The sequence below is a fragment of the Embiotoca jacksoni genome, unplaced genomic scaffold (genome assembly GCF_022577435.1).
Source record: "Embiotoca jacksoni isolate LCO1_2020_lvr unplaced genomic scaffold, fEmbJac1.0.p SCAF_4, whole genome shotgun sequence".
Taxonomy (NCBI): domain Eukaryota; kingdom Metazoa; phylum Chordata; class Actinopteri; family Embiotocidae; genus Embiotoca; species Embiotoca jacksoni.
The window spans coordinates 24,008,504-24,024,891 of record NW_027185392.1 but is presented as its reverse complement, the minus strand read 5'-3'; the positions used below and the strand labels follow the sequence as shown (position 1 = coordinate 24,024,891).

Below are 16,388 nucleotides of genomic sequence, written 5' to 3'. Positions count from 1 at the left end.
CTACTCCTAATGAGACACCTGCTCCCCAGGTGTGTGTCTGCCGGTGTGCAAGGAGAGCCGAGGGAGAAACTAATGATGTGTTCCAGATGACATATTTCCATCAGTACACTAATAAATAGTTCTCTTCCATGTTTGGACTCTTACTTGTGGAGAACACAGAAATCAACGTGTTTTTGTGTCCTCTGTTTAACACTGAATAAACACACTGATTCTTCTGTCCAGCAGCAGCAGTGGAAAAGAAACACTTTGTGTTCAGGAACAGCTGCAGCTTTCTGAGACGCTTTTAATTTGAAAATCCTTTACGTCTTTGGCCTCTCCCCTTCCTCTACGGAGCCAAGATGGCGACCGTTTCGTGTGGAAAGTATCCAGAGTTTCACACTTCTTCTATGTTGGAACGTTCTGAGTGATTCATCCTGGAACTTGTAGTGTTCTGATGGTTCTGTACTGACAGAGAGAACACACTGATGTACTCAGAGTAGAGAGTTAGTACACAAGTACAACATCTGGAACACCAAGTACAACATCTGGAACACAAGTAGAAAATCTGGAAAACAAAAACAACATCTGGAACACAAGTAGAACATCTGGAACACAAGAACGACATCTGGAACACAAGTACAACATCTGGAACACAAGAACAACATCTGGAACACAAGAACAACATCTGGAACACAAGTACAACATCTGGAACACAAGTACAACATCTGGAACACAAGAACAACATCTGGAACACAAGTACAACATCTGGAACACAAGAACGACATCTGGAACACAAGAACAACATCTGGAACACAAGAACAACATCTGGAACACAAGTACAACATCTGGAACACAAGCTCAACATCTGGAACACAAGGACAACATCTGGAACACAAGAACGACATCTGGAACACAAGTACAACATCTGGAACACAAGAACAACATCTGGAACACAAGAACAACATCTGGATCAGAGCATCAGATTTCAGCCTTCCTCGACCCAGAAGCTTACTCATTTCACAAGCTTGGTCAAATTGGAAAGTTTCAAGATTAATGTTAAAAGTAGAAAGTGTGTCTTCCTCCTAAACCCCAACGCAATGGTTCAGTAGCAGACGGACCTTTAGTCCTTCTACAGAAGCAGAACAGGCTAAAGTCTCTGCATCCGATTCTACATTTGTAATCATGAGGAACCGAATGCGATTTATTCGGATAATGTTGTACTAAAAGATCTCTGAGAAAAGACTGATTTCGGCCTTTAAGATCTTTGTAAATCAGCAGAAGAACTCATTTTAATGCACCGTCAACTAGACTATACTTATGATACATTTCACATTAGTAAATGTCTGAACACTAAAAGTTTGTAATCCACACCCAACCTGTTGGTTCAGGCCCAGATTATTTCATTATTCCACCTGGTTTGAGAGAGTCGGGCGCTGCGCTGCGGTAGATAAATGAACTGTGCGAGTAGGTGTGTAAAAAAAAAAGAAAACTAAATCCACAAGAGGCTCTGGTGAAGAAAGCCTCACACACACATTTACACATCAGTGTCAACTTGGGGTTTAATGTCATCTGACCTACAGCCTCCCATAAACTGTATATGTACACTTATATTTACGTACATTTTCATTTGCATAAAAAGTGGCGAGTGAGCTCAAGCGGTCCCTCGAAGGTGTGAACAGATTCTTCTGATTGACATGTCCAGTTTGTATTTTTCTTTGTCTCCACGTGTCCTTGTGTCCTCTCCTGTCGACCTCTTCCTTGATCTCATGGATCTTCTTAAGCTTACGGGTGAAACGTGGCTTGTCATTGTTTTAGACGTCTCGTTCTCGAAGGTTGTTACATGACGTATGATGTCATCGAGTTCTTATCTTCAGCTGCACGGGTACCGAACGATCGCCATCTTTTATGACCGTGTAGCAGTGGTTGAAGATATTTGTCTCATCCCTGGATAAAGTTTGCTCTGTTAGAGACTCGATATGTGATTGAATATGGAGCCAAGAGAAGATGGCTGCACCAAAACTGTGACGGCGTACTGTAACTATAAGTCCGGATCAGGACTGTAGCACTTATTGTCTCATCATGAAGTATTTAGCGCTCTGCTGATTGACCTGTAGATTAGATAGCCGTCTCTCCCCGACAGGCAGCCCATTATCTAATAACACCATCAGCAGGACAATAGAGCCGGGGGGGCAAAGGAAGAGTTTTCTCTCAGCTCAGGTTGCATCACTCTGTGGAAACTGAATCCCAGAGAGCAGAGGACCGTCGTCCGCCGGTCGTTTTAGGACCAGGACCTGGAGGGAAATCAGCTTTTTCCCCCTTTTGTAGTGTGTATATATTTTTCAAAGTCTGATTTAAACTGTATTCAGGTCTCAACTATCTGTTACCTTGGCCTGTTTTCATCTCCATCATCACCCCAATAATTACTTTACAGCACCGGGGCAGTTACATTGAATTGGATTTTATTTATTATTTCTGTAATGCATGAATATCTCCACTCCGTCCAGCTGAGTCTTTGCTTCGGTGCTGAAACCATCAGAAACCTGGTGGAACAGACACCACACTGATCCATGCATATATGACTTTTATTCAAGCTTTCTGTCCACATCAGACCTTCATCAGAGTACACACGGCAGAACCAATCAGCAACCAGCAGTGACGTCACCCGTTGGTTTTATGAACGGCCGTATGAATCCTCCAGTTCAGATTCTGTCCGTCACCATCTTGCTAGTTCGGAGCGGTTTGGAGCAGGAAGTGACCATATTTGGACGAGCTGGGGGAGGAGCCAGCGGTGGATCTGACCGATCTGATCGGAAACCTGAGGATACTACGTCCCGCCCACCGATAGCTGTAACCTGACTGCACCACAGGCCTGTCAATCAAACAGACACGCCCCCAAAAACAGGTCTTCTTGAATCTTCTTTTCTAATGAATGAGGGATTATTTTCAGATGGACCTCCAGAAAACTAATAAGAAGGAGTGACTTTAGCTAACAACACCGAGATAACTGATGGACACATTTTATTCACTTTGGATTTGATGAGAGAAGTTGAATGGGAGTCTATGGAGCCGGAGGCTTTTTGGAGCCGACCTCTAGTGGCACTCACTGGTATTGCAGCTGAAGACACTTCTGGATCAGAACCATTTACAGACCCGGAAGCTACGAACACTTTTATATCCAGTCTTCGGTCACAACACAGGACAGGCAGGTAGAAAATAACCAAGCTCCACCTCCTGGGAAATGTAAGTTTCCCAATTTTATTTATAATTTTTTTTCAATTACTTTTATGCCAAACTAAACTGAAATGCAGCTAATATTGAGATGTTGAATCTGATATTTCATGAAACTACTTCCATTGTGTTTTACTTTTATCTTTTTACTGGAAACATTGGACTTGGATCATGAAACTCAGTCAACGACAATGTTAGCAGGACTGTACAAAGCGGTGCTTTGAGCTGAAGGCAACATCATCATTAACATTCACATAATGATCGAGCTAAAATGCTAAAGATTAGCAGGATTATCTTACCCATGTTTACCATCTCAGTTTAGCATTTTATCAAACAAGAAAGTCTGAACCAGATCTTAGTTCAGTCTGGATCGAAGTGGTGAAACAACCAAAAGACCCTGCAGTTACATCAATGTTGCTCAAAAGGCTAAAAAAAATATACATTTTACGAAAAAGTACCACCTCTGTAGCTCTACAGTTATTTTTTTGCCTTTTTTAGCTCCTAATTTTGGCTCCAGTGACTCATTTCCTTTTGGACTTAGCGAGCAACTTTTGGACACCAGCAGTGGGATGATCATGTTGGTCTTTACTTGCTGGATGTGGAAGTGATTAAATTAAAATATAAGACACAACTACTTCAATTCAATTCAATTCAACTTTATTTATATAGCGCCAAATCACAACACAGGTTATTTCATGGCACTTAACACATTAAAGTCCTTACAGCAAGACTTTACAATATTATACAGAGAAACCAACAATTCAACAATTCAACAATTCATCAATTCATCAATTCATCAATTCATCAATTCATCAATTCAACAATTCATCAATTCATCAATTCAACAATTCAACAATTCAACAATTCAACAATTCAACAATTCATCAATTCATCAATTCAACAATTCCCACATAAGTTAGGAGGGAAAAAACTCCTCTTTAAGGGAGAAAAACCTCCAACAGAGGGAAGAAAAACTCCCTTTAACAGGAAGAAACCTCCAACAGAACCAGGATCAGAGGTGGGCGGAGCATCTGTTAACAGAACCAGGATCAGAGGTGGGCGGAGCGTCTGTTAACAGAACCAGGATCAGAGGTGGAGAACATCTGTTAACAGAACCAGGCTCAGGGGTGGGCGGAGCATCTGTTAACAGAACCAGGATCAGAGGTGGGCGGAGCGTCTGTTAACAGAACCAGGATCAGAGGTGGAGAACATCTGTTAACAGAACCAGGCTCAGGGGTGGGCGGAGCATCTGTTAACAGAACCAGGATCAGAGGTGGGCGGAGCATCTGTTAACAGAACCAGGATCAGAGGTGGAGAACATCTGTTAACAGAACCAGGCTCAGGGGTGGGCGGAGCATCTGTTAACAGAACCAGGATCAGAGGTGGAGAACATCTGTTAACAGAACCAGGCTCAGGGGTGGGCGGAGCATCTGTTAACAGAACCAGGATCAGAGGTGGGCGGAGCATCTGTTAACAGAACCAGGATCAGGGGTGGAGAACATCTGTTAACAGAACCAGGATCAGGGGTGGGCGGAGCATCTGCCTCGACCGGTTGGGGTGAGAGGAGAGCAGAGAGAGAAAAGGACAGCATAGAGATAGAAGAGAAGAACTGTTGGTGGAGATGACAAGCGCACTTAATAACATTATTACAGTGTTTCATTAACAGCTTTTCTTTTATTCTGCTGCCTCAAGTGGCAAAACCTGCCACTGATTTAAACACGTTTCAGTTTGATGAAAAATTATGCTTAGATGAAAATGATGCTAATAGTAAAGTTTCTATCTCTCTTCCTCCGCTATTTAGATCATAAACATGCTACATAAAGTTTACATATAACAACAGGCACTTTCTCTTTTGTTTCTTTTTATGCATGCAGCTGCAAAAACTTCACTGCACACAGAAATGTCTTGTGAAATTGAAAACACATTTGGCATGACACTAAAAATGTTCTATTTTCAACTACAGGTTTCACATAGAGAAATTAAATGAACTTATTCTGCTCCTGGAGTCTTTTGTTTGGAGAAACATCTGGTTCCTGTGTGGACGAGGTTTGAGATGGAGTTTGATCTCACGAGTCCTCGTCTTGACGTGTCCGTGCAGCGTCGCCTCCACCAGGAGTAGGTTTCTCTGGCAGGAGGATCGGATGAGAGAATCAGGAAACCAGATCCTGCTCGACGATTATCCGAGGTGTTTGTTCTACAGCTCACCTGCATCACATCCTGGGCCAGCCAAACGAGATGCTGATGTTTCCATGGCTGTGTTGTTTACAGTGAGAGGTGTGAAAGGCTGCGAGGCCACAAACACAACTGAGGTGGGATGTTAGCAAATATATATATAGAAAAGTGTCTCTTTTTATTGTAAAACAAATACTGGGGTATCACTGTATGACCCATTAAAACCTCCTGAGATGGTCTACCTGAAGTCACATTAGAGGATGTGAAGTAACCTGCAGTCAATGTTTCATTTTAAGTCACAAAGCCCCGCCCACTTTACCTCCATTATATTGAGGAGAATAATCACTTTAGCTAAGATCACAGACTGGTAGGAAAACTCTTAGCATAGCTTCCAGCCGAGCTCCACCAAAATGGAAAAACACCTAAAAAAAACAAAACAATGTACAAGTTAATGTCCTTGTTAATTATCAATCAACCAATTCATTTAAAGAGCAGAATCACTGAGCAACATGGTGCCAAGAAACTTTACAGTTAGAAAGAATAAACAGACCAGAACGCACAGCAGGCAAATATAATAAAAGTTAAAGAAAGACACTAAAACTTCAGCGTTAACTTACAGAACATACAGCAGTGAATAAAATTACAGAATAAAAAAACACATTAAAACATCAATGTTAAAGAAATGGTAAATGGAAGGCAAGAGTGGGATATAAATACATGGAGGGACAAAGAGAGAAAGAGGATGTGCTCAATGCATCATGGGAGGTCGACCAGCAGCCTATAGGCCTGAAAGGTTCAGGGTCCAAACCATAACATGTGTCAAAGAGGAACGTTTTCAGCCTGACCTTAAAAATAGAGAGGGAGTCTACCTCCTGAACCCAAAGTGGGAGCAGGTTCAGGACGGGCCTGAAAGATAGAAGCTCTGCCTCCTGTTATCATTTTGGAAACTTGGAAACCACAAACAGGTCTGTTCTCTCACAATAGGTCCTGTGAGCTGTGGAAGATATGATGGAGCTTGATCATTACGAAAGGACAATGAATTGAAATTCATTTCTTCATATCACAGTGGGTCATGAAAGAGAAACTATGAATGATAAACTGTTATTGTTGCTCTTGTGTTTGTGTTGTTGTTGCTGTGGTGTCGGCCTGTTGTTGTTTGTGGTGTCGGCCTGTTGTTGTTTGTGCTGGCTGCGGGTCGTCACTACGATGACTGACTCACTGGTAAAACATTTATAAGTGCGTCTCACCGAGTCCCGGACCTTCAGCGGAGCTCCGCCGGCTCACGGCCGCTCGAGCGTCTCCGGTGTGTTCGCGATCGGCTGATGGGGATTCCGGTTTTTCCAGTCGGCTCCTCCCGGTTTAAAGCGCAGCAGGTGTGAGTGTGCTTCAGTCTGAGCAGCAGCAGCAGGAGGATGGCCTCCAACACAGCCATCATGGGGAACCTCCCCAGCGGGGTCGGAATATGCACCACCATCCCCGACATCCTCTTCCTGCCAGAACTGGTAAGAAAGAGCAGATAAAAAGGTTTAAACGCACCACAGGAACTTCTGGAATCACTTTCAGCAGCATTTACGCGGTAAAAGCGTCTGAATTAGTTTTTAATATAATGAAACTATTTAAAGAGTTGAACTGTAAGACGTTATTTGGTTTAAAAAAAATAATAATAAAAAGTACAAATTAACTTTAATTTTCTTGTTCTAGGTGATTTCAGTGTCTGTTATTATTTCTTGATTCTGGAGGGAAGAAACGCTGCTGCTCTGTTTTTCTGTTTAAATGCTGAAGGGATGAGATATTGTGATGAAATTAAATTGTGGTTATGTCTTTGTATGATGTGGCTCCCTGCGGTGTTTAGTGAACCATGTGTCACATCCTGCTGCTGGAGCCTGTCAGTCAAACATCAGTGATGTGTTCAGAGCATCAGAAAAACAAACTGTCACGATGATGGAGCTCAACTTGTTTATCGTTTTGGACATTTTCTGTCACTCTCAGCTTGACACCCGAACCGGACCTTTACACTTGACTTTTTTGGCCCAATGAAACTTACTTTGAATTTTTTGGACCCAAAAAGTGAGTTGATAATTAGCTGCTGATTTGTTAGGCTTAGTTAAACCAGATAATAGAAAGGTATCCGAGCTACGGTCAAACAGCTCCGTCGTACATCCCAGCTCTCACTCATTTTGTCTTACAAACATGATCACGATCAGCGGTCACACAACGGTGGGTACCAGCTTGCTAAATAAAGCCAGGTTTCCTGATCCAGCAGAATGTGTACGTTCACATGAAGGTGCTGTTTCAGCATCTCCTCAGTCGCAAAGTCAAGTACACTGTCAGAAAATAACTGTATCCGAAAATTACAAAGAAGTTATAATCCAGACTGAAAGAAACAGTAGCTACAGCTCCCCAATACAGAAAGGAGAGCTGGCACAATAACATAAAAATAATAACAATGATAATAATAATAATAATAATAATAATAATAATAAGATAAAATATTGCAGACTCTGTGAATACCTGGGCTAAATTATTAGATTAGAGCAGATATAAATATATATATTTTTGTAGGCTATTCCATTAAATTAATGTGTTGCTTATATTCTTATAGTAGTAGCCTATGCATGGCAATTTTAACCTTATTTTTTTCTGTTAAACCAACCTGGGAGCAAATGAGAATTTCTGCATTTTTTTTTTTTTTCCCAGTGAAATAAGTCTTGGCACAAAAGTAACCTTAATCCATCACGTGGTTGCTGGACACTCAATTAATGATGCGCCAAAATTGGCCCGGGACACAGAGCACAGAGGCAAGTAGTGGAGCAAACAGGGAACTGAAGCATTGGTGAAATTACAAAGACCAGGCAGGGCAACACATCAGGGAAACGCTGACCAAGAAACAAAACACTATTAAAAGTAAAGCTCATACACTGAGAATCAAAAACTTATGATCCGGCAACCTAGAAGTGACAGACTGGTGGTCGATATTGTGAGTGGGTTGATTAGCAGAGGAGCAGATTGAGGAACCGGGAGAAGGTTCAGGGTGGACAAGCTCATTTTCATCCGAAATCAGGCCGAGTTTTCACGCATCAAAACCCAAATCTTGCAGTAAAATGCTCTCAATTGCTCACACTCACTATACCGAGTGTGCCGATACTCAACCGCAGTTATTTTGGAACTGGCTAAAATTGAAAGGAAACTGAAAATGAATCAGCAATATTTCAACAAAATGCTAAGTATGTATAGCAAGCATGTCAGGAGTCAGACGTCACAGCCGCCAGAACCGACAGGATTCCTACAATGAGGCAGTGTGACGGAGGAGAGATTAGAAAGACAAACACAAACTGATATGAGAAACGCCATCATGCTGCCTATTTAACGTCAGCAGACATCACAGAGTGGAGGAATGCTGCAGGCGGCTTCACCTTAACTCGTGCGTTAACACACGACAAAAGCTGTCCCTGCATTCCAGTATCCATACTATCATATTATTTAGTATGTTCCAGTATCCATACTATCATATTATTTAGTATGTTCCAGTATTCATACTATCATATTATTTAGTATGTTCCAGTATTCATACTATCATATTATTTAGTATGTTCCAGTATTCATACTATCATATTATTTAGTATGTTCCAGTATTCATACTATCATATTATTTAGTATGTTCCAGTATCCATACTATCATATTATTTAGTATGTTCCAGTATCCATACTATCATATTATTTAGTATGTTCCAGTATCCATACTATCATATTATTTAGTATGTTCCAGTATTCATACTATCATATTATTTAGTATGTTCCAGTATTCATACTATCATATTATTTAGTATGTTCCAGTATTCATACTATCATATTATTTAGTATGTTCCAGTATCCATACTATCATATTATTTAGTATGTTCCAGTATCCATACTATCATATTATTTAGTATGTTCCAGTATCCATACTATCATATTATTTAGTATGCCAGAATAAGATTTTGTATGTCCCAATACTTCGTATGTTAGACGTAGGATGCCAAAAGTACCAGGATGTTCTACTACATCCGGTCGTATTTTACAGTCTGCAGGTCAGCATGCTACTAGCGCTGTTCTGACCCACAATCCTTTGCGCAGCGGAAAATACGTCACATCGACTGAGCCGCCGGCCGTTGGTGGCGCTGATGCTCCGCCCACGAAAGGAAGTAGAAAAAGAAAAGGACATTAAAAGGAAGTGGACTCTTTCCAAATCGCATCCTCTCTGCGTTCCGAATCACACACTATTTCTTTTTACTATTAGTACGGACTACAGCTTCCCTTAAAAAGTATCTACTGTTGCATGTAGTATGTTTACAATTTGGACATACCACTTCACCATAAAAATGTGTATTGAACCCACTTTGTCATGTCCATCGCAATCCTTCTTCTTCTTCTTCTTCTTCTTCTTCTTCTTCTACTTCTTCTTCTACTTCTTCTTCTTCTTCTTCTTCTTCTTCTTCTTCTTCTTCTTCTTCTTCTTCTTCTTCTTCTACTTCTTCTTCTTCTTCTTCTTCTTCTTCTTCTTCTTCTTCTACTTCTTCATGCTACCAGAGTACCTTCCGGCGTACTGCAAAATACGACCGGATGTAGTAGAACATCCTGGTACTTTTGGCATCCTACATCTAACATACTAAGTATCGGGACATACTAAATCTTTTTCTGAGGTACTTGTATGTTAGTTCACTTCCATGTGTAGAATGACAGGTCTGGACTCACGACGCTCAGACAGCAGATCAGTTAAAAGGCTTCACTGATGATAATTAGAGCTGCAGTCCAGAGACGAAATCAGATTCACAGTCCAGAGATTCAAAACCAGAATAATCAGTCCAACCAGGCAAGAGGTGAAAATCCAAAAGACAAAATCACAGGTTTTACACAAGGAAAAATGCTGGTAGGAAGAGCTTGGAAACTACGATGAACTGGCAAAGACATGAGGGAAAGACACAGCTATATATAGATGGGGCGGGGCACAAAGATGGGAAACACGGGGACAGGAAGTGAAGGTGTCTGAAATGAGAAAGAGGTGATTATTTCAAAATAAAACAGGAAATGAGAAGAACATAAAACAGAAGTGAATACAAAGAATTTAGCAGGCTTGCCGGGATGTGAATTTTCAGCATGATAATGTTGTTTCACATTTTGGGTCATAAATCTAAAGATGCTCTGTTTCATGGACACATTAAATACACTGATGGCTTGTCTGGTGGTGCTCAGTGAACAATGAACACTTTTGTGAGGACGTGTACATCTTGTGCTTGTATAATGATGCATTCTGCAACAGCTGATGTTTCCACGGCGGCTGCATCTGTAATAAAAGCAGTAGTAAGTGTAAGTACTTGATTTGAGCTACAGCCACGGCGTGCGAGCAGGTGGAGTTCGACAGTGATGGGAGCAGGTGGAGGAGGGTTGAGCACCATGAATAATGCAGCCTGTCAATCATTAGAGGTGTAGAGTGAACGCAGGCAGCAACACCCGGTGCTGCATGGCGAGCTGGAAATACAGCGTAAACGAAATCATGGTAATACAAGCTGGGGTCACATGTCAGTTCCTTAAACATGGGCTCTGTGATGGTCCAGGGACTAAACTCAAACCAACACGGTGTCATTTAGATGCAGCTGATTGTTCTCATTCTTCTCCAGAGTGGAAGCAAAATACAGTTTCTTTTTTCAGGATGAGATTAAAAGAGAACCTAAAAAAGATCAGACCAACACAACAGGACTAAAACATATTGAGCCACATTGTACGGAAACAGTGAAACATGCAGTTTAGAGCTGAAACTATCAACAGAAAAAACATCCGCATCTATTTTGAAACTCCAGTAATCACTGATGGGATACTTCAATCAAAAAACACAAACAAACAGTTACAGCCTTTTAAAAGTTCTGTTTTATAACAGTTAAGTGAATATCTTTGGGTTTTTGACTGTTGCTCAGACAAAACATGATATTTAAAGATATCACCTATTGCTTAACAATAATCAGTAGATGAATCATCATCAGCAGATGAATCCTGATGTAAAATCCCTGCAGTGAGTTTGCTTGTGTCTCTGACGTTGTGGCAGATCTTCGGCGGTCTGGTGTGGATCCTGGTGGCGTGCACGCTCGTTGTTCCCCAGAACCCTCAGGGCTGGGTGATGTTCGTCTCCGTCTTCTGCTTCGTCATGACGTTCATCTGGATGGTGATGTTCGCCTGCGGGGGGCATCACAACAAGGGCAACTGGGCAGCCGCAGTAAGTCCTCCACACATCTAGTTTTTACTATAAACTCACAAACTGTTGGATCTGAGACTCCAGATGGTTTCAGCCAGAGTTCATTTCTGCTCATCACTTTGTGGATGATCCAGTAGTTCTCAGATCTGTTTGTGAAAGTTCTCTTAATGTTACCTGAGTAAATGTTCAGTGACATAATTGACAGACAGACAGACAGACAGACAGACAGACAGACAGACAGACAGACAGGACATAAACATACATGGAGCTGCATGTCTCTGCTCTGCGCTTGTCATCTCCACCAACAGTTCTTCTCTTCTATCTTTAATGTGTTAAGTGCCATGAAATAACCTATGTTGTGATTTGGCGCTATATAAATAAAGTTGAATTGAATTGAATTGAAATGAATAAATGGTAAATTCACAAATAAGTGAGTATGTCTGAAAAAGTGAGTAAACTGCTGAGTTCCTTCCGTTCAGTCACTCATTGGTTTGAGTGAAGCACATGTTTGACCCAAAAGCATAAATAAAGGCCGAGCAATGAACAATAAGAACAGTTTGTTTGACTGTTTAAACTGGACAGACACTGAACAGCATCATTTGCAGTTTGAGCAGCTGGACAGTCTGATTTAGTTCGTGGTTGCTTATCTGTTATAAGCAGTAGTGAGCTTCTTTTGACATTACTATGATTTTACATTTTGTGTCTGATGGTTATGTTGCCTGAAGGTGGGTTTCTATCCACGTGTTTCATACATATTTTCAATTTGTGTATAAAAAAAACCTGTCAAAATGTTTTTTTGTTAAAGTTTTTACACCTCGCTGACGTGGAAACAATGTCAATAAAAGCAAAATGAAATAAGATGCAATGAAAACTGATGAATAAATGATGATATATATGAAGCAGTGAGGAAACCGTAACATTTCTCATGTTAAGATATGAAACTAACATACAGTAAATGTCACATTTCCACCATGTTTTCCACATTATTTTCACCATTGAGGACACAGCATTTAAAGCTTTAACAGGGTTCTCTAACAGTGTGTTTGGGTGTGTTTTGACTCCATAGTGAGCCGGTAGATGTTGCAGTCACCATGTAACAGTCACTGACTTCACCAGTAAATGTTTCTCACGTCATGTTTCCCCGTTCTTCTCGCTCTTGTCAGGACTTTGCATATCACGGCATTGCTGCCTTCTTCTACCTCAGTGCTTCAGTGGTTTTGGCCAAAGTGACCCTGGAGATGAAAGATGTGGGCTCGTTGCAGAACTACCGGCTGGACATCTCTGCTGTGGTGAGTCAGGCTGTTAGTAGAAGTGATGTCTCCACGGAGCAGAGGCAGAAAATCTGTTTCTAAAACTAGTAGAGAAAAGAAGAGAAGTGTAGAAATAAATGCATCAACTTAAAATTGTATTTATTTTAAAGACTAATGATTGTTTTGAAGTTTTGTGTCCATTTGTTGGCATTTTGAGTCTTTAGTTCTTTTGTGTCTGTGCAGGAGTTATTTGACTGTTATATTAGTTTTGCATCTCGTTTAGTTGTTTTTATCGCTTTGTAGAAAACTGTCTTTTTGTAGTAGTTTTATGTCTATAGTACATTTAGATGTCGGTCATAGTTTTACATCTCTTTGTAGACACGTTGTCTCTGAGAGCTGTTTCAAGTCTCTTTATGGTTTTGCATCTCTTTGTTGTGGTGTTACTTCTCTTTGTTATAGTGTTACTTCTCTTTGTTGTAGTGTTACATCTCTTTGTTGTAGTGTTACTTCTCTTTGTTGTCGTGTTACTTCTCTTTGTTGTAGTGTTACATATCTTTGTTGTAGTGTTACATCTCTTTGTTGTAGTGTTACATCTCTTTGTTGTGGTGTTACTTCTCTTTGTTATAGTGTTACTTCTCTTTGTTGTAGTGTTACATCTCTTTGTTGTAGTGTTACATCTCTTTGTTGTAGTGTTACATCTCTTTGTTGTAGTGTTACATCTCTTTGTTGTAGTGTTACATATCTTTGTTGTAGTGTTACATCTCTTTGTTGTAGTGTTACATCTCTTTGTTGTGGTGTTACTTCTCTTTGTTATAGTGTTACTTCTCTTTGTTGTAGTGTTACATCTCTTTGTTGTAGTGTTACGTCTCTTTGTTGTAGTGTTACATCTCTTTGTTGTAGTGTTACATATCTTTGTTGTAGTGTTACATCTCTTTGTTGTAGTGTTACGTCTCTTTGTTGTAGTGTTACATATCTTTGTTGTAGTGTTACATCTCTTTGTTGTAGTGTTACATATCTTTGTTGTAGTGTTACGTCTCTTTGTTGTAGTGTTACGTCTCTTTGTTGTAGTGTTACATCTCTTTGTTGTAGTGTTACATCTCTTTGTTGTAGTGTTACATCTCTTTGTTGTAGTGTTACTTCTCTTTGTTGTAGTGTTACATCTCTTTGTTGTAGTGTTACATCTCTTTGTTGTAGTGTTACATATCTTTGTTGTAGTGTTACATCTCTTTGTTGTGGTGTTACTTCTCTTTGTTATAGTGTTACTTCTCTTTGTTGTAGTGTTACATCTCTTTGTTGTAGTGTTACTTCTCTTTGTTGTAGTGTTACATCTCTTTGTTGTAGTGTTACATATCTTTGTTGTAGTGTTACTTCTCTTTGTTGTAGTGTTACATCTCTTTGTTGTAGTGTTACATATCTTTGTTGTAGTGTTACGTCTCTTTGTTGTAGTGTTACAGCTCTTTGTTGTAGTGTTACATCTCTTTGTTGTAGTGTTACATCTCTTTGTTGTAGTGTTACTTCTCTTTGTTGTAGTGTTACATCTCTTTGTTGTAGTGTTACATCTCTTTGTTGTAGTGTTACATATCTTTGTTGTAGTGTTACATCTCTTTGTTGTGGTGTTACTTCTCTTTGTTATAGTGTTACTTCTCTTTGTTGTAGTGTTACATCTCTTTGTTGTAGTGTTACTTCTCTTTGTTGTAGTGTTACATCTCTTTGTTGTAGTGTTACATATCTTTGTTGTAGTGTTACTTCTCTTTGTTGTAGTGTTACATCTCTTTGTTGTAGTGTTACATATCTTTGTTGTAGTGTTACGTCTCTTTGTTGTAGTGTTACAGCTCTTTGTTGTAGTGTTACATCTCTTTGTTGTAGTGTTACATCTCTTTGTTGTAGTGTTACATATCTTTGTTGTAGTGTTACATATCTTTGTTGTAGTGTTACTTCTCTTTGTTGTAGTGTTACTTCTCTTTGTTGTAGTGTTACATCTCTTTGTTGTAGTGTTACATCTCTTTGTTGTCGTGTTACTTCTCTTTGTTGTCGTGTTACATCTCTTTGTTGTAGTGTTACATCTCTTTGTTGTAGTGTTACATCTCTTTGTTGTAGTGTTACTTCTCTTTGTTGTAGTGTTACATATCTTTGTTGTAGTGTTACGTCTCTTTGTTGTAGTGTTACGTCTCTTTGTTGTAGTGTTACATCTCTTTGTTGTAGTGTTACATCTCTTTGTTGTAGTGTTACATCTCTTTGTTGTAGTGTTACTTCTCTTTGTTGTAGTGTTACATCTCTTTGTTGTAGTGTTACATCTCTTTGTTGTAGTGTTACATATCTTTGTTGTAGTGTTACGTCTCTTTGTTGTAGTGTTACATCTCTTTGTTGTAGTGTTACATATCTTTGTTGTAGTGTTACATCTCTTTGTTGTAGTGTTACGTCTCTTTGTTGTAGTGTTACATATCTTTGTTGTAGTGTTACATCTCTTTGTTGTAGTGTTACATATCTTTGTTGTAGTGTTACAGCTCTTTATTGTAGTGTTACATCTCTTTGTTGTAGTGTTACAGCTCTGTTGTAGTGTTACTTCTCTTTGTTGTAGTGTTACATCTCTTTGTTGTAGTGTTACATCTCTTTGTTGTAGTGTTACATCTCTTTGTTGTAGTGTTACTTCTCTTTGTTGTAGTGTTACATCTTTGTTGTAGTGTTACTTCTCTTTGTTGTAGTGTTACATATCTTTGTTGTAGTGTTACTTCTCTTTGTTGTAGTGTTACTTCTCTTTGTTGTAGTGTTACTTCTCTTTGTTGTAGTGTTACATCTTTGTTGTAGTGTTACTTCTCTTTGTTGTAGTGTTACATATCTTTGTTGTAGTGTTACATCTCTTTGTTGTAGTGTTACATCTCTTTGTTGTAGTGTTACATCTCTTTGTTGTAGTGTTACTTCTCTTTGTTGTAGTGTTACTTCTCTTTGTTGTAGTGTTACATCTTTGTTGTAGTGTTACTTCTCTTTGTTGTAGTGTTACATATCTTTGTTGTAGTGTTACTTCTCTTTGTTGTAGTGTTACATCTCTTTGTTGTAGTGTTACATATCTTTGTTGTAGTGTTACATCTCTTTGTTGTAGTGTTACATCTCTTTGTTGTAGTGTTACTTCTCTTTGTTGTAGTGTTACATATCTTTGTTGTAGTGTTACATCTCTTTGTTGTAGTGTTACTTCTCTTTGTTGTAGTGTTACATCTTTGTTGTAGTGTTACTTCTCTTTGTTGTAGTGTTACATATCTTTGTTGTAGTGTTACATCTCTTTGTTGTAGTGTTACTTCTCTTTGTTGTAGTGTTACATCTCTTTGTTGTCGTGTTACATATCTTTGTTATAGTGTTACTTCTCTTTGTTGTAGTGTTACTTCTCTTTGTTGTAGTGTTATTTCTCTTTGTTGTAGTGTTACATCTCTTTGTTGTAGTGTTACTTCTCTTTGTTGTAGTGTTACTTCTCTTTGTTGTAGTGTTACTTCTCTTTGTTGTAGTTTTACATCTTCTTTGTGTTTTCAGGTTTTCTCGTACGTGGC

The 16,388-nt window shown here is 39.5% G+C and overlaps 1 protein-coding gene and 1 long non-coding RNA gene across 4 annotated transcripts in view; one reads left to right on the top strand and one right to left on the bottom strand.

Annotated features, from left to right (window-relative positions):
• Positions 1-3,862: 3,862 nt before the first annotated feature.
• Positions 3,863-10,324, bottom strand: LOC138209506 (uncharacterized). Of its 3 annotated transcripts, XR_011179164.1 has the most exons (4): positions 9,755-9,854; positions 6,627-6,878; positions 5,413-5,801; positions 3,866-5,332 (listed from the first exon to the last, which is right to left on the bottom strand). It is a non-coding gene; the product is annotated as an uncharacterized lncRNA (long non-coding RNA). The 3 variants fall into 3 exon arrangements; XR_011179163.1 differs by lacking the exon at positions 9,755-9,854 and adding an exon at positions 10,111-10,324 and having other exon boundaries at positions 3,863-5,332; positions 5,413-6,878; XR_011179162.1 differs by having other exon boundaries at positions 3,863-5,332; positions 5,413-6,878.
• The window catches only part of LOC138209505 (myelin and lymphocyte protein-like), an 11,045-nt gene continuing 1,448 nt past the window's right edge, over positions 6,792-16,388 (top strand). Inside the window, exons 1-4 of the mRNA XM_069168136.1 lie at positions 6,792-6,881; positions 11,456-11,623; positions 12,766-12,891; positions 16,372-16,388. The exon at positions 16,372-16,388 is cut by the window's right edge and continues 1,448 nt beyond it. Of these exons, the coding sequence (XP_069024237.1) occupies positions 6,792-6,881; positions 11,456-11,623; positions 12,766-12,891; positions 16,372-16,388 (401 nt within the window). The remainder of the gene's footprint in view (positions 6,882-11,455; positions 11,624-12,765; positions 12,892-16,371) is intronic.